We start from the raw sequence: 21,944 nt of genomic DNA on the forward strand, positions 1-21,944 counted from the left end.
AAAGCCACTGTTAAAACAAATTTGCGACAATTGTGTATTGGACGCTGACAGCCAGTAAACCCTGATATAGTCATATAATGTAATTTGTTTTGGTCAAAAGTCACCTTTTCCATGCTAATTATTTCTTTGCTCTGTGCTTCAGGCTTTACAGAGATTTGGAGGATTATGATGTTGTACGCGCCATCTTTGGCGGTAAAATTGGGACCATGCCAATCACCAGTGCTGCTCTGCAAGCTGAAGCCAGCACTGACTTTGCTGAAGCTGCTAAACTATACAATGAGGTATGAACCCTTTTTATTAAATTATTTCCACGCACATAAATAGATTTTCTGTTTTCTTTCGAACACTGACAGGCTCTTAATACTAAAGACTGGCCTAATGGCGAGCCCACTGACTCTGAGAAGGACTTTTGGGAAATAGCTGCAATGGAGGCCTACAGCCATTTGACTGATTGGAAGTCTCTTAAGTACTGTTCCACGGTTTACATCGATGAAAATACTCCTGCTAACCTTGAGAACATGTGGCTTGAGCCTCTCTACCAGGTTAGTTAATTGACATTTTACAATCGAGCACAGGGGTGTCAACCCCATTTTTGTCATTGGTCATATTGTAGTTACGGTTTCCCTCATAGGGCTGTTATGACTGTGAAACCATATAAATGTTTCATCGCCTCTTCATAGCACTACATATACGCAACAAATTAATGGATAACTACTTTTGAAATCAGAAGTCAAGCATAATAGTTTGATCAAAAATTGTTCAAGTTACTGTAAAAAGGGGTTTGGTAACAAAAAATGCTTGTAGTATCAGTGATTATTTATTACATATGACAATTTGAATTGTGATATAGTTTTTGGCAAGAATGATTGAAGTTGACTCAAATGATTTGCTTTTGCGGGCTCCCGGGGTCTTGCGTTTGACACCTGTGATCTAGTAGATGAGATGAAGTTCGGTTAGGCTGACATAAGGCAACTCGACGTTCATAATCACTGAGTAGAGCAATGCTGTTTCTGTACTTTTTAGATCTTCTTGCTCCCTCTAGTGGTGTGTGGACGAATTACTGCCTAAAAACTGTTCTGTTGTAATTTACTTCAATACAAGTTCAATACATTTGCGGTTTTCAAAGATTTATTTAGGTTAAAAAAAAGTATCTAACAGTTACAGTGACTTACAATTTTACTAAAAAGGTTTTATTCCTAAACAGTATGTCTCGTTTTTGACGAACACATACACAAAGGCCTACTACTCTGCTGTATTTTATTTTGTTCATGCTAGTGTACTTGGAGAGCTAAGATTTTTTTTTTAGGTGACCCTTGGGTAAAAAGTCTGAGAACCACTAATCTGTATCATGGATGAAGCCATCAATTCTGCACCAGTTTGAATCTTAGCGAGGTGGATTTGAGTCAAAAGAAATATGTCAGATGGGCACTAATGTGCTTCATTACATTTCATATCTAGTGTTGTTTTGTATTTTAGGAAATGTACCTGCCGCACATGATTCGAAGCATGCTCAAGCTCCTGCAGTTGGGTGAGTGGGACCAAAGTCTCCTCAGCTTCATGGACCAAGCCATGAAGGTGGAGGAGCGCAAAAAGCTGCTGGAGAGTCATTACAGCCAAGAGCTCAGCTTACTCTACATCCTGCAGGAGGACTATGACCGCGCTAAATACTACACCAACTCTGCCATGCAGCTGTTTATGGAGGTATTCTTTTAATATGAAAGGTGATTGGACAACATTTTTTTAAGCGTGTTTTTTCTCCTGTCTGCTCTTTGCAGAATTACTCAAGTGTAGATGCATTGCTGACACAAAGTCGTCTAACCATCCTGCAGTCAGTGCAGGCCTTGACGGAAATCCAGGACTTCCTGCAGTTTATCAAAGGAGAAGGTGAGGAGATGACTGGCTGCCTCTGTTAGAGAAAGAAAAAGCCACAAAGCTGACTTTAGCTGAAGGCGCGGTGTCACTGCCTTAGTGTACCTCTGCATTAGGTAGTAGACGATTCTTCTTAGAGCAAAATCCTGATCTTTCTCTCGCCAAGCTGACTTAACATTCATTGTGATTCTTGCATTAGTGTCTGTGACATCCCTCAAGCGGCTCATCAGTTCATGGACTGAGCGATATCCTGATTCTAAAATGGATCCAGTGAACGTCTGGGATGATATAATTACATCCCGGTGAGGAGAAAATCAATAAATAAAGAGTACCATTATTTTATAAGATCACATCAGAAAATCTCTCTTTTTGAAATCCTCTTCCCAGATGTTTCTTCCTGGACAAAATCAGGGAAAAGCTTCAAAGCCATGCAGACACCGATAGCATGGAGGTGGATGAGGCTGAAGACACTGCAGAGGACCTTAACACTTTAGTAAACAACTGCAAGTTCGGCATGAAACTGCACATGGCCGATAGCGCAAGGAAGCAGGTGTGCAAGACTGCTTGCTGCCACATCACGGGCCTTCATTATAACTTCAAACATTTATGTTGCTTTCAGAACAACTTTTCTGTTGCCACCAAGCTGATGAAGGAACTTCACAGAGATGCTAAAACAAATAGAAAATGGTTACTGCGGTGGGTCCACAGTTTTAGCCGGTACAGCCATAAACGCAGCCAAGCTCAGGGTCCTTTGGAGCAACTCAATATCATGCTGAAGACCATCCCGCTCTTGCGTGAGTGAGGGATTTGAACCTTGACCCTCCGGTTCCTAAGCCGAAGTCCTAACAGATGAGCTACTCCCACCCTTGATGATCAATCAAATGGCTTCAAAAACACCATGTTACAGTCAAACCACATTTATACAATTGACACAATGGTCCAGCTTGTGTAAAACAAATGTTTTCTTGCAGAGGATATTCAGGTTGACTGCCAGAGTGCCACATCTGAAGTGTACAGACACCAAAAGATCCTTCAAGGAACATCTTTCCACATCATGGCCACGGCTGTAAGCAGAAGCCCCTCAGTTCTGGAAACTATTGAAGCTGACAAAGCCGAAAGAATTGTCAAACTTTCAGAAAGCGTTTGGCCTGTTCAAGATCTGAAGGTACATCAATGTTGACATTTTCACGGTATTAGTTTACTTTGGTATTAGTTCTGTATTGTCAATGTGTTATTCAAAGATGTTTTCCCTGCAGGAAGTGGAAGTGGGGCTACAGTTGCGAGCCTTGACGCTGATGCGTGATGCCACCAGAAAGGCTGATGAGGAGCTGCAGACTTGGAAAGGGGAAAGCACGGAAACCAGCAGCATTGTAGAAACATACATGTGTTTAGCTGATTTCTGTGATAAACTGCTGCGTCGGGAGGATGAGGGAGACACGAGTACGTTTGTGAATTTAGGCAATCACTTTTTTTTTTTTTTTTATTGTTAAGAATTATCACCAGTGATAGCCTAAATTAAAACAAAATAATAAATAATAAATTCTCTCCCCTTTTTCAGAAAATCAATTCCCAGACCTCTTGTCACTCCCAGTTTATGTAGTTGAAAACATGTTGAAAGCCTTGAAGTTGAACTCAGAGGAGGCTCGTCTCAAGTTCCCCCGACTACTTCAAATCATTGAGTTGTATCCTTCTGAGACGCTGGACCTCATGACGAACAAGGTTCGTGTGATTGGATTTGTATTGCATTGTAACGTTCCATTTGGTAGATTTTTTGCTTTGTATTAAGAACACATTAAGTAATGTCCTAATTGGAACAAGTATTACTGTCATGGTTATTAGCTCATTCAAAGCTATGGTGTCATTATGAATTAAATGGTGTTATTTTGAATATAGTTCACTTATTTACTGTTAACTCTTACTTTTTCCAGTCAAGTTTTGTAGTGTTCTTGATGTAATCTTCAGATGTTTGTGGGAATAAACCATCCTTTTTTTCTTTCTTCTTTTTCCATTACAGCCAACTTTTTTTTTTTCTCCTTGTACAAGATTTTATATTTTTGGATTCAATTAAACGTGGGCTCAAATTTGTTTATTTTTAAAAAGATTTTTAAGAAACCTTTTTCACTTGACTTTGAAAAGGGCAGTTTTTTTCCCCCTTTTTTCTGGATGAACCATGAAGTCCAGAACATATCAGGATGCATAAAGAAGCAAAATTAAACATAACTGACCTGATCTTCTTGGGAAATGATCATATATATTATTGCTGCAAGTTATTGTTATGACAGAACTCTGCTCACAGACACAAATCTAATCAGCAAAAACATAATCAAACACAAACAAACAAGCAATAATCCACGTTGAGTTATAAACTGTCATCTGTTTGTATATAGATGGCGTCAGTGCCCTGCTGGATGCTAATTGGTTGGATCAGTCAGATGGTGGCCCTTTTGGACAAGCCTCAAGCTGTGGCCGTGCAGCACTGCATCCAGCAAATAGCGGAATGTTACCCTCAAGCTCTGGTTTATGCTTTAATGATCAGTAGCGAAAGTTACCACTTCGAGGGCTCTGCCACCGGCCACTGTCAGCAGGAATTTGTCAACAGGTAATAATAGATATCCATCCATTCATTCGGGTCACGGGGGAGCTGACTGTAGGTACATAATAGCAAAACAACACACTCACATTCTCACCTATGGACAATTTAGTCTTGAATTAACCTAACGTGTTATTTGGAATGTAACACGTAAACTCCACACAGGTGTGCCCGAGTTAAAATTTGAACACCGAACCTTGTCACACGAGTCCCCTGTCACATATTCTCTGATTTTCTTTTTTTTTTCTTGTTTTTCACTGGAAACTCACCTATTTGCTGTCTATGGGCTCAGGCCAAAGCAATAAAAGCATTGCTTTGCTGTCATGAAGTGAGTTGAGGATCTTTATTTAGGTGAAGTTAGCGCTTTGCCGCCATCTTGTGATCGCTACAGGAAATTATGAACCTTTGGGGGGCGCATCAATTACTCACAGATTTCCGCTATTCGCAGCAGGTCTCAGTCCCTAAATCCCACAAATGGATTGACTCAGATATGTTGTATCATGAATGCACGTTCCTTGCCCAGATATCTTTAAAGTATTCTCATTATAATGATGTGTATTGCATTTGTATCAACAGGATTAAGAGCATGCTGGACAAGGGAGGAGCTGTGAATAAATTTGTGGATGCACTGCAACAATTCACAAATCCTGATATGATTTTTAGGGTAACAAGTGCCATTGGAGTTTTAGCCATGACTAAATGAGACTTTCAGCTTATTGTTTTCTGATCATTTGGTCCCCTTAGGACTGGTGGGAAAATGTCAAAAACGAATTGGGAAAGCCTGACTTCAACATGGAGAAAATGGAGAACATGTACATCGAGATGTACTCTTCACTTGGGGATTGCAAAAAAGATGGTCATGGGATATTTCGCAAGAAATTTACCCAAGTTTGTATATGTTTTTTTTTTCTTTCCTCGAGCTTGTAGAGTATATATATATACTAATATATTTGCGTTTTTAACTTCTACACAGTCATAACTTGTAATACATTTTAAGGATATGAGTGATTGTGTATGTGGAGCATTTGAACTTAATCATAATCATTATAACAATAATAGGTCATTTGTAAATATGGGGGGACCATAAAGCAGAACTTTAACCAACGGAAAATGTTTAACCCTGTTAGAAATGCAACAAAAACGATGCTATTTCGTCCACAGAAATTTGCTAAGGATGTAGAGAGTTTGCTGGGAAGGAAAGGCAGCAAGCTTTTTGAGAAGAGGAGACAGAAAAGCTTTGTGCAAAAGGTGGATCAGTTGGCAATGTCCATGCGGAACTGTCACGCGGAACCCGGGAACCTGAAGGAGTACTCGCCCTGGCTGAGTGCTTTTCAGGCAGACTTGTTCATAAACGAGCTGGAGATCCCCGGTCAGTAGAATACAGCCACCAAAACCATTGAGGTCACACTGAGCAAACCTCTTTTTTTGTTGTTAACGAAAATAAAATCGGTTACTTATCATTTATTTCCCTGATGTGAGGTTATGCATTGGTCATTTAATATGATGGATCATAAGGACAATGTCCTGAGTATAGCAGAACAGTACAGCAAGTTTGAATTTTGTGTGTGTTGTGACAAAAGCACGCCTTACAGGACAATTGAAACTGAACTTGCAGCCTGAAAACATTGCTCTTATTCCTCTTCTAGGGCAATATGATGGCCGATCCAAACCTTTGCCAGAGTATCACGCCAAGATAACTGGATTTGATGAGAGGGTAAGTATTACAACTCTTCGTTTGTTCAAATGTAAGATGTCACGTTGTAGAAATTCCAATTTACCATGACATTTTTCCTCTTTGCCATCATTTGGTACCCTCCATAAAAAGAAAATGACACTTTTGGATTTTATATTTTCTCACCCATGGACCCACATTTTCCCATGGCTATGAAGCTTAGCTCAATTTTAGAGAATTATTATTACTATTATTATTATTATTTTTTAAATGCAGCCCACGCTTCACCACATATCACACACTGGGGTCGCATGTACGACTTAAGCGAACCAAAACCTTGTGCTGTAAATGTGTCGGAATTTGTGCACGACAGGTAAAGGTCATGTCATCTATTCGCCGTCCCAAACGTCTGATCATCCGTGGCGACGATGAGCGCGACCACCCTTTCCTGGTGAAGGGCGGAGAGGACCTCCGACAGGACCAGCGCATCGAGCAGCTTTTTACCGTCATGAACATTTTGCTGAGTCACGACGCGGCATGCGCTCGCAGAGGCCTGCAGCTCCGCACATACCAAGTCATCCCCATCAACACGAGGTAATGTTTTATTGTATCTCACCCTTTCAGTTTTTTATTTGGACCGCATGAAAAATTGGAAGCTGAAACTCCTTCCTCCACAAACACTCCCATTATCGGGGGGATTATATCAGAATGCCATTATCTTGTTACCGTTACAGAATTGGTCTCATTGAATGGATGGAGAACACATGTACTTTGAAGGAGTTTCTGTCAGCCACCATGACGGAGGAGGAGTCACTTAGGGCAGCCAGGTACATTTCAGCCATTGTATATTCTTCTATTTTTTTTTTTTATAGCACTTGTCCTCGCCGGTACGGTGAGGAACTGGTTAGCACATCTGCCTCACAGTTCTGGGGACTGGGGTTCAAATCCCGGCCCACTCCTGTGTGGCGTTTGCATGTTCTCCCCGTGCCTGGGTGGGTTGTCTCCGGGGACTCCGGTTTCCTCCCACATCCCAAAAACATGCGTGGTAGGTTGATTGAACACTCTAAATTGCCCGTAGGTGTGAATGGTTGTTTGTTTCTATGTGCCCTGCGATTGGCTGGCGACTGGTTCATGGTGTACCCTGCCTCCCGCCCGAAGATAGCTGGGATAAGCGGTGAAGAAAATGGATGGCACTTGTCCTCATCAGAGTCTTGGGTGAACTGGAACCGACAGTATACCATCCAACTGGGCAAGAGGCAGGGTCCACCCCGGACTGGTCGCCAGCCAATGGCAGGGCATTATGCACTGTATACAGTATTTCCTATTAATGTATTTTCCATTAAGCATATAAACAAATACTATCAATGTATTGTAATTAAATATATATATATATATTTATTTAGCGGCCGCTTGCTGATCAGTCTGGCGATCCAATGAATTATTTTATTTCTATGTAGCCAATTGTACAAAATCCCAGCAAAGGCAGATAGATAGATTTTCTTTATTTAGTCAGATACTAAGGTAGAATCAGCCATCAATATTTGTCATCAGCATCAGTAGCACAATATTGAACTAGAGCGGCTCCAACTACCGGAGACAAATTCCTTGGGTGTTTTCTTGGACATACTTGGCAAATAAAGATGATTCTGATTCTGAATATTTGGACAGCAGTTACACCACATGATTTATTGATTTTATGATTGTGTGTTTACTATGTGCTGTATATTTATGATTGAATTTGTTTAGCTTAGTTTGCATTGGCATGATTTTACGCCACCTGTCACCACATTTTTTGTTTGCCGTTGTTGTACAGTATGATGAAAGCTTTTACAGCCTACAAAGCATCTTTCTTGTGCTTTGAAAGACATATTTTTTGTAATCTGCAATTTCCTGCTTTTCAGGTCTCTTGACATCTACAATAAGTGGCTGTCCACTTTTTCTCGAAAATCAGAAGAGTCTGGCATAACACCGTATGCTGCAGCTTACATGTAAGTCTCCTGAGCCTATGCTCATTCATGTAATGCAGTTTAGCATCTGTATATTATTTCAAAGCATTGTGCCTCACCACAGTAGTGTTTTAATATTTGGCAGGAGAGCAAAACGCGCTGATGCTATCAGCAACTTTTCCAAAGTTTCGCAGCAAGTGCCCGCTGATCTCCTCAAGTAAGTGAGATCTCCGGATTGATCGCTGAGGAGGACATCTGACGTCAAATATCTGATCTCTTCTTCCATTTCTAGGAGAGCTTTCCTTAAGATGTGCAACGGTCCTGAAGCCTTTCTTTCCCTGCGCTCCCACTTCATCAGCTCGCATGCGTTACTGTGCGTCAGCCATTGGCTGCTAGGCATCGGGGACCGTCATCGCTCCAACTTCATGATCAACACGGAAACGGGAGGCATGATTGGCATCGACTTTGGTCATGCATTTGGCTCAGCCACGCAGGTAGAACAACCAAAATGAATTTTCAGGATTGTACCTCAAACTGCAAAAGGGATGCAGGATGCTCATCTAGTGTTAATTAAACTTCAATGTGGTGGTTTTTCCTCCCAGTTCCTTTCAGTCCCCGAGCTCATGCCTTTCCGACTGACCAGACAGTTTGTCAATCTAATGCAACCCGTGAAGGAGTCCGGTTTGATCCAGAGTGTCATGGCGCACTCCCTGCGAGCGTACAGGAACGGACCGGACCTGCTGCTAAACACAATGGATGTGTTCGTCAAGGAACCATCGCTGGACTGGAAGGTGCGCACGCGGTCCAAAACGCTGTCATCTGTCTTGTCCACTGGTTTTTTTTAAATCACTGCAATCCACACATTTTGCCCTCACACAGAACTTTGAAATAAAGCAACTGAAGAAGGGAGGTACGTGGACAAAGAGTGTGGATACCAAAGAAATCAACTGGTATCCTTTGCAGAAGGTGAACTTTGCCAGACGAAAACTGGAGGGTGCAAATCCTGCCACTATAACCAGGTATGATCATTAAATCATAACTTGTTAATGAGGTACAATGAACCCCCGCTTATCACGGTAGGCAATAGGTGAAGAAAAGTGATATAGAGATGAAATAGAAATATCTAGCCGCTGATGCACTTTTGGCAGTTCACTGGACGGGACAAACAGTCAAAGGTACAAATACCAAATGGAAACACTAGCAAGGAGCTACAGTTTGCCAAAACACACACCCAGACGCCCACATGCTGGCTAAGCGGCCAAGTTGGGTCAACCGGCTTCAGGCCCTGATGTCACTCACTAGGCCACGCCCCTGTAAAGTACACACACAACTCTACGCGTGTTGTCGTGACTTTTGGCTCGTCGTAATGTGCAATAGGCTAATTAAAATGTGTTTGTGTGGCAGGGCCACGAATGGAAATATGAATGTTAGTTAATTTTTCAAATTGCTTAAAAGTTCAATGAAGTAATATACTGCTTGTCATGTACGTTCTCCTCGTACTCCGGTGTGATCAGATGTTTCCTTGTTGACAGTGAGGAGCTAAAGCTGGGCTTCGAGAAGGACCCGGCCTTCCAGGGGATGCGGTCGGTCGCCCTGGGGACGCCTGAGCATAACATCCGCGCAAGGGAACCGTCCGCGGGTCTGTCCGTGGAGAAGCAGGTGGACTGTCTACTCGACCAAGCCACGGACTCAAACGTGCTTGGGAGAGCGTGGGTGGGCTGGGAGCCGTGGTTCTGATGACGCATGTTGCGTTTGATTGCAAACAGGTTTGGCGGGTGCGGTTACCCAAACTGCTAAACGCAACTAAATGTGCCAGCAAGTCTAATGGTGGAAAAAGACAACACTCATTCAAAATGCATTAGCAGTAGCTTAACCTCTGCAGCCAATTCAGCGACTTTTCCGACCCCTTTTTTTCTTTGAATTATGACATCACCAAACACGCACATCTGGACTAACCCTGCAGCTCTGCATACCTTGATGTGGTAGCCTCCATAAGTGTACAACCCGTCAAAAAGTCAATTTTTCATAATATGCACACTTTACGTAATGTGATAAGTGTTTGCTTAAATTGTTGGTATTTACAAATAAATGTGAAGAAGTTTGGAAAATGTGACTTTAGAATGGTTGTTACTTTACAATGTCCTTACGTTTTTCATTCAAAATCGATAGGTTTCTCGCTTTGACTTGGACCAACTTTAGGCAGCCATCTTCTATTAAATATTTTCCTTTTCTGTAGCGCACGTCGAGACACAACCTCTGACACAAAAAAAAAATGTATTCACACATCAGTCACTTGGCGTGCAGCATTTCTAGTTACCAACAATGCATAAAGATTTAGATAAGTGGTGCTCAACACAAACCGCCTAAACTGAGAAACTATGTAATGTCACTTTTGTGCCATATTTTCACCACTTGATGACGATTGTCTTCACCGTGCTTTATGGTATATTAAATACCTTGAAAATTGAAATCAATTGACTTGTACAGATTACAGGTCACAATAATGCTGGAAATAGTTTTGGAATTATTTATCTTGGCTTTTTTTTTTTTTTTTAAATCACAAAAGCCTGACATTTGAACAGGTGCGTAGACTTTAAATCCACAGTTTATTGTAACATAATGTACAAGTTTCCACTGCCAGCTCACTCTTTACATGATGTGAAACATAACCAGACACCAAAAACTAAACACTTCTTTGACAGCGTCAATAAAAACGGAGTTATCTCACGTTATGATTGTGCTGGTGTAGCAGATGTGGTGCATAGTGTTATCATACATTCAGAACGCTAAATGATTTAAACAGAACACTGATATAATACCGTTAATTCATTTAATAGGTTATACAATCAACAATAGCTAAACAAAGTATGTTGAAAGACAACTGAAGGCTTCAGTAATATTCCACCGATACTTTTCCAAAATGTAATTAAACCCTGTTATTTCCCTCCTCCGGCACAGAGTTGAGTTCATACATCAGTTCTTCAAGTAAAATGACACAATTGGTTAAAATTTATTTGGCATTGACATTTGTACTAATAATACAAATGGTGGAGCCAATGTGTAATCGTATTCTTTTCTTGTTCCTTCATGTGATGACTTGCATTATGGAAAGCCATTTGAGCATTTATTCGATATCCTTGACGTCCATCTTAAGGTCCACGTACTAGTATGATCTGTCCTGAAACCTTTAAGCGCACTAGTAACGTTTTTTTCTTTTTCTTTCCACCACTGTATGACATCTGCACATCGGTAGGGTGACTTTGGCATACTAGTAGGACAACTGTTATCAGTGAGGCAAAACTGTGCACTAATTGACATCTGTGCGCTGAATTGTTTTACTAGTGAGGACAAAGCGCGTACTAATACGTGGACCTGAAGCTGGATATCAAGGCTATCGAAAAAACACTTCAACAGCTTTCTGTACTTGCACAGAATAATCACCACTATGTCACAAATCAATTCTCCTTTAAAAGTAAAGATAGTGTGATTAAAGATATTGGGAAACATGTAAATTTACCTGGTTTATTATTGATGTTTAATCCCGTCATGTGACTGAGGCTGCTAGATTCTCTTTATTTTACAAACGTGTGTCTGCACAACCCATTTATCGCAGTAAGTTACAAACAATGCAAACTCACGCAATTTTTTGTTTAAAAAAAATTAACGAGCTTTTTTTACGTTTAAAAAAAAATAATATCATCTTGCATTGTTAATCACTTAAAAATACATTTGCATATAAGAAAAGTCAAAATAAGCATGTAACACTTCAGGAGAAACAAAGAAGCAGATCTAGTGTAAATGTTGAGGTACCTTCATCCTTAATGGGTCTGACTAATACAATGCTGGATAGTTTATTTTCTATTAGAGGAGGAAAAGAACTGCATAAGTACATTATACTCATAATTTAAAGCTGAAAGAAGAAACAAAAGTGTGGTACCGATACGAATCATTATTTGATCAGAGCACAACCATCACATGCAGAGATGAGAATAGAAAAAAAAATCCTGTACTATAGGAGCACATAAGTACTACACTAAAAACACAAACAAAAAATGAATTAAGTCAAATTATGATGGGAACAAAAAAATTTAATTAATTCTACAGATAGTTTTTGGAAAATAAAATCCTAATACAAATTCATGATTTGGAGGCAACAATGTTGTGATATTGCAAGAAAAAAAGTCTTAATGCAGCGTTTCCCTGCATATTCACTATTACAAAGTTTTATTTTTATAACCTTTGTTGTTTGTTGAAAAACACACTGTTTTGTGTTCGGCCCAAAGCCATCTCTAATATAAAAGTATTGCTTTGGTGCCAAGAACTACAGGTACAGTTTAATAAATTAGGATATGGTGGAAAAGTTCATTCTTTAGTTCAGTACTCATATTTGCTCATTAAATATATTAAAAATCAAATCATGAAATATTTCACTTTTTGTATTGCACTACTGAAATAGGTGAAGCTCTCGACGCTATTCTAATTTATTGAGATGCACTTGCTTATAAGGGTTTTTTTTTTTTACTTGAAAAAGTATAACTTTGTTCTCAATGACTTTTTTTCTTTAAAATAATACATTCTCCTATCGACTTTTTGCTTGTAACTTTACTGTAGATGTAATACTCCTTTTTACAAAATAAGCCCATCAATATTAATGGTCGTGTTCTCATCCCAAATGATTTAGGAACATTTTTTTAGCCAAAATGAAATGTCCTTTCTTTTCATCACAGGACACTTAATCCAACGAGGCCGACGACGTATCATTTTAGTTGATTTAAAAAAAAAAAAACGAAGTGCATTCCCTCTTCGGATAATTTAACGTTGTTTACACGTTCTGTAACGGCAATAAAAGTGCATACTGCGTATTTACTTTTGGTACTCTTTAGATGTTAACTACAGAAGATAGATTAGTCAATGACTATGTTTGCTAACAAAAGGCACAGTTAGATGGCAGCGTAGACGAGAACCTGTTGAACTTCACTGATAGCCATCTGGATCTTTCTTTTTAATTGTTGGGCGCTTCACTTATTAGTTTTAACTTTTGGGGAAGAAAAAAAAATATTTTTGTGGAGGTTGATGATCGGGAAAATAAACTGGAAAAAGATTTCAGAGCTTGTTTGGTATCAGGAGGAATAAAGTAAATACCGGGGAGGGGGGAAATCGAATACAATCACAAACCTGACTTTTGTGGAAAACAATCTGAAATTTTAGCTTTTAGATTTTGTTTTACTGCCCAGAGAGAGAATATATTCAATATCCAGTTTAAGGTCCATGTACTAGTACGCTCTTTGTCCTTACTAGTAAGATAATTCAGCGCAGTAGTTGTCTTGCTCGTGAGGACAAAGGGCCTACTAAAACATAGACCTTAAATTGACTATCAAGGATATTGACTAAATGCTGTTTTCCATACGGCAACTCTGACTTTGTTACTGCTAACAATAGTTCGCGATGTTCCAACTTGCATGCAAATTCAGGTTATGCTGCTGCAGTGGCAAGAGAACTCCATCATCAAGTAGCCCTTAATCTATTGCACCGTAATACATTTACAATATGGCAAGACAGACGGTATGCCCGATTAAAAGAACAGTATGTGGTTCTCATAGCTGCAATACAAACACTGTTAAGCAAAGCAATATGTGGTAACCCCATTATGGACATTTCATGTTGGTTTCTTCTTGGGCTCTAGTGACAGGAAGGTGGGAACATTCAATCAAATAAGATGGTAGTGTATTGGCTGAAAGTTAATTAGGCCAAATTTGTTTAACAGTAGACATCAACTAAGAGAGACAAACAGCTTGAAGCAAGCACGCTTTACTTCTTATTTGGAGAGTTGTGAGATCAAATGCTAGGGAATACTTCAAAAAAAAAAAAAAGTGTCTCAATTCATTTAAGCGTGTTTAAAGTGTGTGGGAGGGGTAAAACTACTCTTTACTGCAGATTTTAACCTGTTGCGAGTGGGTCAGTTCACTGTACGACGACTACTCTTTTGTCTTTGAATTTTGTGGCAGTCCGATGCCCTGTAGCACTATTCTGCCTCCCACAGGTCAGCTTTGGTACTACACCGGACTTCTGGTTTGAGGAAGAGACTCCCAATTGTCAGTGGCGATATCGTAATGGCTGTGTTGGTCCTTTGGAGTACACCACACAATATAAGAGCAGTAAGAACACTTTTTTTTTTTCCTTGTCACGTGTGGGATCTCACATTTGAAAACTCTGTCCAGATGGTAAAAATTGATACGTGTACCCCGCAAGCTCTTCTGGAGTTTGGTTTTGATACCGAGAACTTGTAAGCTCAATACACTGTACCTAGATAGCTACAAATGTGTTATATACAGTCCCGTATATTTTGTTTTTTTAGCAGATCCTCATGTTCCCTGTGCCAGTCACATCAATGACTGCCCCCACCCCCTCCATTTTTTTATATATATATATACATTTGTTGGCATGAATGCTAGAGGCAAAAAGAAAAATCATTGCTGACATGAAAAATGACCCAATCAAAAGTGCTAAATAATTCCATCTGGTTTGCAAATAGCAGTCACAGATTTAAAGGGTGATAGGAAGGGTCCCGCCACAATGTGCTGACTTGGAAATAAGGTCACATTGTGGCTGAGGGGTGCATAGCGTATAGTTCACCCAAGGCGGTCTCCGTTCCAGTCATATCTTCGGTCTCCATCCGTTAATGAACTGCATGAGTTTCTTCACTTGCAGTTTGCTCAGCTGGAAGTCCTCATAGAGAATCTCTTCGGTGAGCTGCAGTAACAAGTTCCCGTCGATCTTCTCGGAAATAAAGAGAGCCGTGATCTCGTCGGTCAGACCGATAAATCGCAGGGATTTGGACACCTGTTCTATGGAGAGTCCGGCCAGGTTGGGCGGGGGCTGCCACTGTGCTGAGGGAGATCCCGATATCGCGCCTGGAGATTCTCTGCTTGAGATGGAACTCTGGCTTTGTGTTTCCTGTTCTTGTTGCGTAACGAGGCAGGAAGTTGAGCTGTCCTGCTGACCATCACAAGCTGATTCAGATGCTAACTCTGAATTCTTCTTCATGCTGTTTGACTTTGCTGTTCTTGGAGGTAAGATGGGGCATGAGAGGCTCTGCTTGGCGTCGCATCCGTCTATCGGTTTGTCTCTGTACATTTCCGAATTGTAACTGGAAGTTTTGGTGCAGGACTTACTTCGAGACTCGTTCCGCAACCTGAGGCTTTCACTGCTGTGCGCGTGCTCTCGGTCGTCAAAGTCGGCGAGGCTACAAGTTTTGGGGTTGCTCGTGGACCTATTTCTTGGGTAACTGTAATAGCTGCGGCAGCCGGGGGGCAGAAAGTCGTCTAAAGCGTGACAATCTCCTCCGCTGAAGTTGTTGGGCCAAGACAACCGGGAGGACATCCCGTCGGTCGGCAAGCTACTGCTCGGCAACGCGACACCTGGCTTGCCGCTGGCGGGACAGGCCCAGTTACACGGGTAGCACACGCTGCTTTTCTCTTGCACATCAGACGCCTCTTGTTTGCATTTTCCACTACTGATGGGGGGGGGGGGGAGAAGAGATTAGACATATCGACATGCAGACCTCAACATAAAAGATGAATTTCATATCACAATTAAGGTTGCAAAGGGGTGGAAAATTTAGGGAAAGTTTCCAGAAAATTTCACAGGATTTTAAGGTGGAACTATAAATATTTCAAAATGGAAACTGTTCATGAGAATTTGGGGGGTGTGATATAAAAAATAAGTAAATAAAAATTTTTAAAAATTGGCCGATTTTGTCCCATTTTTAAAAGTATTGTAAAACAGTCAAGTGTTCTGTCTTCAATTCATATCAAAAAAGTTATTTTATTCAATATATATATATAATTTTTTGTAATTGTGTTTTTTAAATCAGCCGATTTATTGATGATTGATATTTTATTCTGCCAAATATCGGACTCAGCCTCAAAAAAATCCATATTGGTCAGGCCCTAATAGTAACATTTTCTTTTGTCATACGCAGATATTCATGCAAAATGGATAGCTCTCCTTGCCCACATGCGAGGGCATTACAGTACCTTCTCCAATTTTGATTACGGAACACTGATGCGCAAACTAGTTCATTGCATGCCATCTATAAGCAAGGTTACCCTGTATGCAAACATTTGTTTAGAAATTAAATCCACTGTATAGATTTGACAATTGAATTCACTGCCTGAATTGATGAGCTGACAAAGAAAAATAAAAGCCTTTTTACACTATGATATACATGTAAACACAGACAAAAGCTAAATATCAGCTATTGTCATCTTTGATAACTCTTGAAGACATCTTGTGTAAAACAAAAGACAGTAGAAGTTTAAAGTTCCTACAGGTGCTTTGTCCCCGTCTCCTGCTATAGCGTTCCACCATTTACCCGTGCCGGAAGAAAGTGCTTTGCCGAATGCGGAAGTTGGTTGCGCATGTACCCTGTAGTACGGTTGAAACATTGAACACTGGGATGGATATGTGCAGTCAAAAGTTTAGAGGAGGTCAAATTAAGTTAACCTGTTAAGATTATAGTGCATTTTAGGTTCATCCTGAAATGAAGCTTAATATCCCTAACTTTTTGTGAGTACTATATCTTATTCGAAAAAACAGCATTTAATGAGTATGTATAATATTGTGACTTCTTACATGCTGTGGAGGCCAGAGGAGTAATAGGAAAGGGTTGGACTTGGCGAGCGGGTCTCTTGCTGCAGAGGCTTCGACAGCATCGGTACCGTCGGCATCTGTTTCAAACTACGCGGAGGAATCGGCGGGGCGTTCAATAGGCGGCATTCTTCTTTCACCTAGAAAAGTATGACATGGTTTAGAAATTGGCAGCACAACTAGCCAAAATGTCAGAAACAGTGATACTCACAGCTTCAGATTTGGGCGGGACCGGCGGTGGAGTGAGAGCCACATCGGGAATGGTAATTGAGCCAAGGGGGCATGTGAGCGGGCAAGACGGGGTTGTTGTTGTCGTAACGCAACCGTTATTAAGAGCTTGAACGCCCTCAGTTAAAGATGACTTGGGGATCTGGCTTTTTAAGTCGTCCAACCACAGCTCCTCATAGGGAACGTCAGACTTGACGAGTGACGCCTGCGCGTTGGGGCAGTCAAACATTTCTACGGAAAAGTTTTCGTTTTCCGCCGAGTCTGTTGGAATGCTGTCGGAGGGCAAAAGAGCCCAATCGCCGCAGAGGCTCACGCATCCCTGCAAGTTGACCTCACTGTTGCTGTGCAAGTTGCTGCCATAAACGCACACAGAGAGCCGGTGGAAGGACTGTGTCAGTTCATCACGGGCGTACGTTAAAGAGCTGGGGATCTGCATGCTGTTGGGACACCCGTTGGAGGTTCCGCCACCGCAGCAGTTGCCGTTCCCGCTGCTCTGCTTATTAGGGCTCTTCCCCTCGTCGTTCCAGTCCGTCCGCACATCCCGGACAGCGCGAGAGTAGTCGTCAATGTCAAACTGCTCCTGACAGAAAGAGAACCAGCGATGCACCATGGTCTCCAGCCATAACTCGCCTTGCAGCAGCTCCTCCGGAATAATAAATCGAGGCAGAGCCGTGTGGAAAGGGAAATGGATAGGGATTATTTTGTTGCTTTGCAGTACGCAGCACACAACCACCGTCTTGGTCTGAATGTTGACCAGTTTGTAGCGATGGCCCTCCCGGATGAGGTGGAGGTCGTGCTGGTTGCGGGGCGGACCGCTGGGCACCGTGACATTGACCGGCAGACGCGTTTTCTCGACGATGTTCCTGATGGTGTGCTCGCCGTCCTGCATCTGAAGCTCCAGCGGACTGCACGTGCTGAAACGGCCTTTGCATTGGAAAGGTAAGCTGATGCTCTCGTTGGTGCGGTGGTTCATGCAGATCAAGCAGGGCATCTTGCCTCGACCCATCTTAGTGATGGAGTTTAGCCTGCCGATCTTCTTAAAAATGGTGTTGAATCTGGATTTTTCTTTGGAGGTCTTAGCATAGAGGATCTCGGCCTGGCCCATTAATGTCAATTCATCGCCAGTGCTTAGTGTTATATTGTAAACTTCAGTATCTTCATTGCATTCTCCTGAAGCCATCTACAAGAAATGACAGCACAACCTTTACAAATTGTATTTCCATGCAACAGTCACATCAACTTTACTGGTCGATTCACTTTCTGTTGTTTATTGAACAGGACACAAAATGAGATACACTAGGCCAATTCTGACACCCAGATGCTCACACACACACTTACCAGATAAGTTCCTGACGGCATTCACTAGGCCACACCCCTTAAAGGCACACATAAAGCACTACAGTTGTTCCCAACATACAGTCCAGTAAACTCGCTATTTGCGAGTGATGGGAACCGAGCCCTGCTGCAAAAATTGAAATCTGCCAATAATTGACGCTGTAATTGGGTGTAGATGCCAGGAAAGCACGGAGAGATCATCAAGCTTGGAGGCCATATTTCTAGCATGAACCCATGTTCCATAAATGACTATTAAGTACCATCACATGAGACTTATCAATAGTATTAGCGAGTATACTAGCCTATATAAAGAGCTAGCACAAACTGATGTGACACCACACATATATGCGCACTAGCACTTTACACAAACAGTAATAGGTCATTAAACTCACCTTTTGGCATTCACACACAAATGTTAGGGAACACTGGCAAATTGTAACAGTAAATACTATATAGGCTATAAGTACACACATCGGGAGCGAAGCAAAAACTGACTGATTAACCGCCAACAAAAAATAACTTCTCAAACGCATGTGGAAAAAAAACTATCAATGAATTAAACTGAACAACACCACCAGATAGTTAAAGAAGAACCGGGACGCTCAAGAGAGAGGACATGGGTGAGAATAAAAGCAGGAGTGTGACTATTTTAGAATTTTGTAGAGTGTGCTGGCCATCAAGAGCGACTTCATGCTTGAGAGCCTGAAACGTGCTTGTTTTCATTCCTTTCACATACCCTAAACCCTAATCATTCCATACAATCAAATCATTTCTTTAAACTAATGAGAATAAAACTATTGATCACTTTATTTAAAAAAAAAAAAAAAAAGTAAATGACCAAGACTGCCATAAAACTTATCCTGTTTGAAATATTAGCAATACCTTAACATTGAAAGTGATTTCTTCCATGACGTATACCCTTTCAGGAAACGCTTTGGCCACTTCTTCCACACTGTTGAAGTATTGCACCGGCTCCTTGACATCTCGGTCCTGTTCCAGCAGCTTAAACTGGCCTGCAGTGGAGAAAAAAAGTGGTATTTACACTATTCTCAAGCAAGCAATGAGATTTAGATGAAAATTGATTAATTAAGCTGTTGTAATTCTTATTCCATGAACGCATTATTAATCAGAATATCGTTATCGTGTTTAGACTACTGGGGGTACATACACAACATATTCTTAAAAAAAAAAAAAAATCTGGCTTGAGTTCCTCTTTCAGATGTTGACAAACTGGATTGTGTGTATTCTGCTTGAATACATCTTACCTTCATAGTGAACAGGGATTTCTATTTTAGGTCCAATCACGTAGTGTCCTTCCTCAAGACTGTGAGCAGTAATGGTTGTCCACTGACGACAGGAATGAATCAAGAGGTAGTCATTGTCTCGAAGGCCTTCGACCAACTGGCCTGAAATATGAAAATAAATGAGTTATTCACTCCCAGGGACCAACTGCAGTCCAAGATAATGCCTCTCACTGCAATGATCATGACAAGAAGTGACTCAATGCAACAACAACTTTTAGTTTTTTATCATACTCATTAATGATCCTCGGCACAAACAAAACAGTCATTTGGCATGCAAATTTGCACGTTCTCCCAGTGCTGGTGTGGGTTTTCTTCAGGTACTCTGGCTTCCTCCCACATTCCAAAAACATGCTTCTTAAGTTAACTGAAGACTAAAATTTTCCTTAGGTGCGATTCTGAAAGGTTTGTCTAATGTGCCTCCAAATGGCTGGCGACCAGTCTAGTCTCGCCAAAAGTCAGCTGGGATAGGCTCCAGCTCACCCGCTGCAACCCTAGTGAGTGTAATAGATATTCTAGAAAATGGACAGATGGAATTGTGGAGAAATCTAGTGGTCACTGCATAAGGAAATATAGAAAAATGCATCATCATATAATGGTAGCCACATCTTGAATGACTTGCCCAAACTCATTAGCGCTGTTAACCTTCATCTTAATACTTTTGTAATACCCAAAATACAACACACAACCTTTCGTTTTACCTATACGGGTGTATCTGAATTATCAATGCATTAAACGTTATTCTCAAAGTGCTACACAGACTCCCTCTACTGGTATGCGAAAGAATCACTGAATTTTTTTTTTTTTATAATTTACAACCAAACCTAAGAATGAATCAGCCATAAATTTACAATTTTGAGGATTATATTTTACAGCTAACAAAAACCTATAATTCACCATCTCAAAACAATTGAATTTTACGTTTTATGTGTTTAACGAACCTATATGAGTTTCACTTTTTAAATTGAACTACTTAACTGTAAATGTAGTTTTCTACAATGTTCTAATTTATTGTGATGCATTTGTAAGCATAATCAGATAGATGCTCTAATGGTAATTTCATAACGTTTCCTGCATATTTGTCATGGCTGGGCAATACAATGTGTGCAATCTCAGTGCTGTAATTAAAGTCATCCATCCGCAGCTGTCATCAACAGTCAAGAACAGAACTAACCTCTCACTGACATCCACAAATTTGTCGCGTTGCACAGCAATAACGCCTTATTTGTAGGGTAAAAACACGTATATAATCCCTCCACAATATAAACGATAACTCCATTAGTTAAAATCGTCGTGAAGACACTTTGCAATTGCACAGACACAATTCGCAGTTAGTAGCTAGTAACAACAACAACAAAAAGTTAGCTCGGAACCCTTGGGAGCGTCAAAAATAATAATAATAATAAAAAGTGACTGACCGTTGTCCAGCTTGACGATTTGAGGCAACCTATAAGCACCGACAAGTTGATCTAACGGCAAGGCCGTCGTGCTCCAAGTAACATCTTTTAAATTGTTGTACAACATTGTTCCAAGGTCCATCTTGCTAGCTCACATTAGCCCACAGGAGGGCTAGCTAAGTGTAAACACGCTCACAGAAGGCTCCACAGCGACAACAAAACCCATAAATGCATCCAAACTCCATTTACGGGTTTGTATTTAGCACGATGCCTCTTAATTTGTGCATAATACTGCCAATTCATCTCTTTACGTGCCATTAAAATCCGTAATCTAATAATGAAGCAGAGCCATGTTTGTTTAGCTACTAAATAGAAGCAGATGGATAACGGAAACGAGTTTTTTTTCCTTACAAAATAAGAGATTTCCTACCTCGCATACACGCACTTTCAGTGTAAAATTTAAAAGTTATTGCTAATATAGTGTTAAATATATTACTTATTTAACGTGAGTCCCACCTACGTCTTGTTATAATGTTACTGTGTTTGATATTTACTGGAAGCTCTTATTTTAAAGTTAAAAGTGTATGGGCCATTCCAGAATTGGAGGACATTTTCTGCAAGCAAAGTGATCATCCATGCACAGAAAGATGCACTTGTTTTGTAAAATATAGTGGTTCTAAAACACAAAATTACAAAATGTAGCTGTTGCTGTTGTAAAAGTGATTAAGTATTTTACGGTGGCATTTTGCTGTCGTTTTCCCCTCGGATTACCAATTTCCATATTGCTGCCGTAGGTCCAAAACCCTCACATTACCACAGTAGGTACATTTAGTATTTTTTTCACCAATGTATACAACAGCTCATTCCCCACATGTGTAAGTTATTATCTTTTTTTATATATATATAAATTATTGACCAATCAAATATGCAGTTTTCTTGGTTTCAGAGTTACAAGGA

At 40.6% G+C, this 21,944-nt stretch overlaps 2 protein-coding genes across 2 annotated transcripts in view; one reads left to right on the top strand and one right to left on the bottom strand.

The window, feature by feature from the left end:
- Positions 1 to 10,185, top strand: part of prkdc (protein kinase, DNA-activated, catalytic subunit) — a 36,458-nt gene extending 26,273 nt beyond the window's left edge. The window contains exons 64-86 of the mRNA XM_061757437.1: positions 143 to 281; positions 354 to 542; positions 1,477 to 1,701; positions 1,776 to 1,884; positions 2,069 to 2,171; positions 2,257 to 2,419; positions 2,489 to 2,663; positions 2,841 to 3,034; positions 3,126 to 3,309; positions 3,428 to 3,588; positions 4,257 to 4,468; positions 5,036 to 5,123; positions 5,204 to 5,347; positions 5,621 to 5,828; positions 6,106 to 6,173; positions 6,505 to 6,725; positions 6,866 to 6,958; positions 8,033 to 8,119; positions 8,223 to 8,294; positions 8,370 to 8,571; positions 8,680 to 8,868; positions 8,957 to 9,096; positions 9,610 to 10,185. Coding sequence (XP_061613421.1) covers positions 143 to 281; positions 354 to 542; positions 1,477 to 1,701; positions 1,776 to 1,884; positions 2,069 to 2,171; positions 2,257 to 2,419; positions 2,489 to 2,663; positions 2,841 to 3,034; positions 3,126 to 3,309; positions 3,428 to 3,588; positions 4,257 to 4,468; positions 5,036 to 5,123; positions 5,204 to 5,347; positions 5,621 to 5,828; positions 6,106 to 6,173; positions 6,505 to 6,725; positions 6,866 to 6,958; positions 8,033 to 8,119; positions 8,223 to 8,294; positions 8,370 to 8,571; positions 8,680 to 8,868; positions 8,957 to 9,096; positions 9,610 to 9,814 — 3,571 coding nt within the window. The 3' untranslated portion in view covers positions 9,815 to 10,185. The remainder of the gene's footprint in view (positions 1 to 142; positions 282 to 353; positions 543 to 1,476; positions 1,702 to 1,775; positions 1,885 to 2,068; positions 2,172 to 2,256; positions 2,420 to 2,488; positions 2,664 to 2,840; positions 3,035 to 3,125; positions 3,310 to 3,427; positions 3,589 to 4,256; positions 4,469 to 5,035; positions 5,124 to 5,203; positions 5,348 to 5,620; positions 5,829 to 6,105; positions 6,174 to 6,504; positions 6,726 to 6,865; positions 6,959 to 8,032; positions 8,120 to 8,222; positions 8,295 to 8,369; positions 8,572 to 8,679; positions 8,869 to 8,956; positions 9,097 to 9,609) is intronic.
- A 479-nt stretch (positions 10,186 to 10,664) lies between these two features.
- Positions 10,665 to 21,458, bottom strand: garem (GRB2 associated, regulator of MAPK1). The gene is made up of 6 exons (XM_061757439.1): positions 21,009 to 21,458; positions 19,555 to 19,695; positions 19,172 to 19,302; positions 16,938 to 18,134; positions 16,712 to 16,866; positions 10,665 to 15,590 (listed from the first exon to the last, which is right to left on the bottom strand). The coding sequence occupies exons 1-6, from the start codon at positions 21,127 to 21,129 to the stop codon at positions 14,732 to 14,734; spliced, it is 2,604 nt and encodes an 867-aa protein (XP_061613423.1). The 5' UTR covers positions 21,130 to 21,458; the 3' UTR covers positions 10,665 to 14,731.
- Positions 21,459 to 21,944: the final 486 nt, after the last annotated feature.

The sequence above is a fragment of the Phyllopteryx taeniolatus genome, chromosome 20 (assembly GCF_024500385.1).
Source record: "Phyllopteryx taeniolatus isolate TA_2022b chromosome 20, UOR_Ptae_1.2, whole genome shotgun sequence".
Taxonomy (NCBI): Eukaryota; Metazoa; Chordata; class Actinopteri; order Syngnathiformes; family Syngnathidae; genus Phyllopteryx; species Phyllopteryx taeniolatus.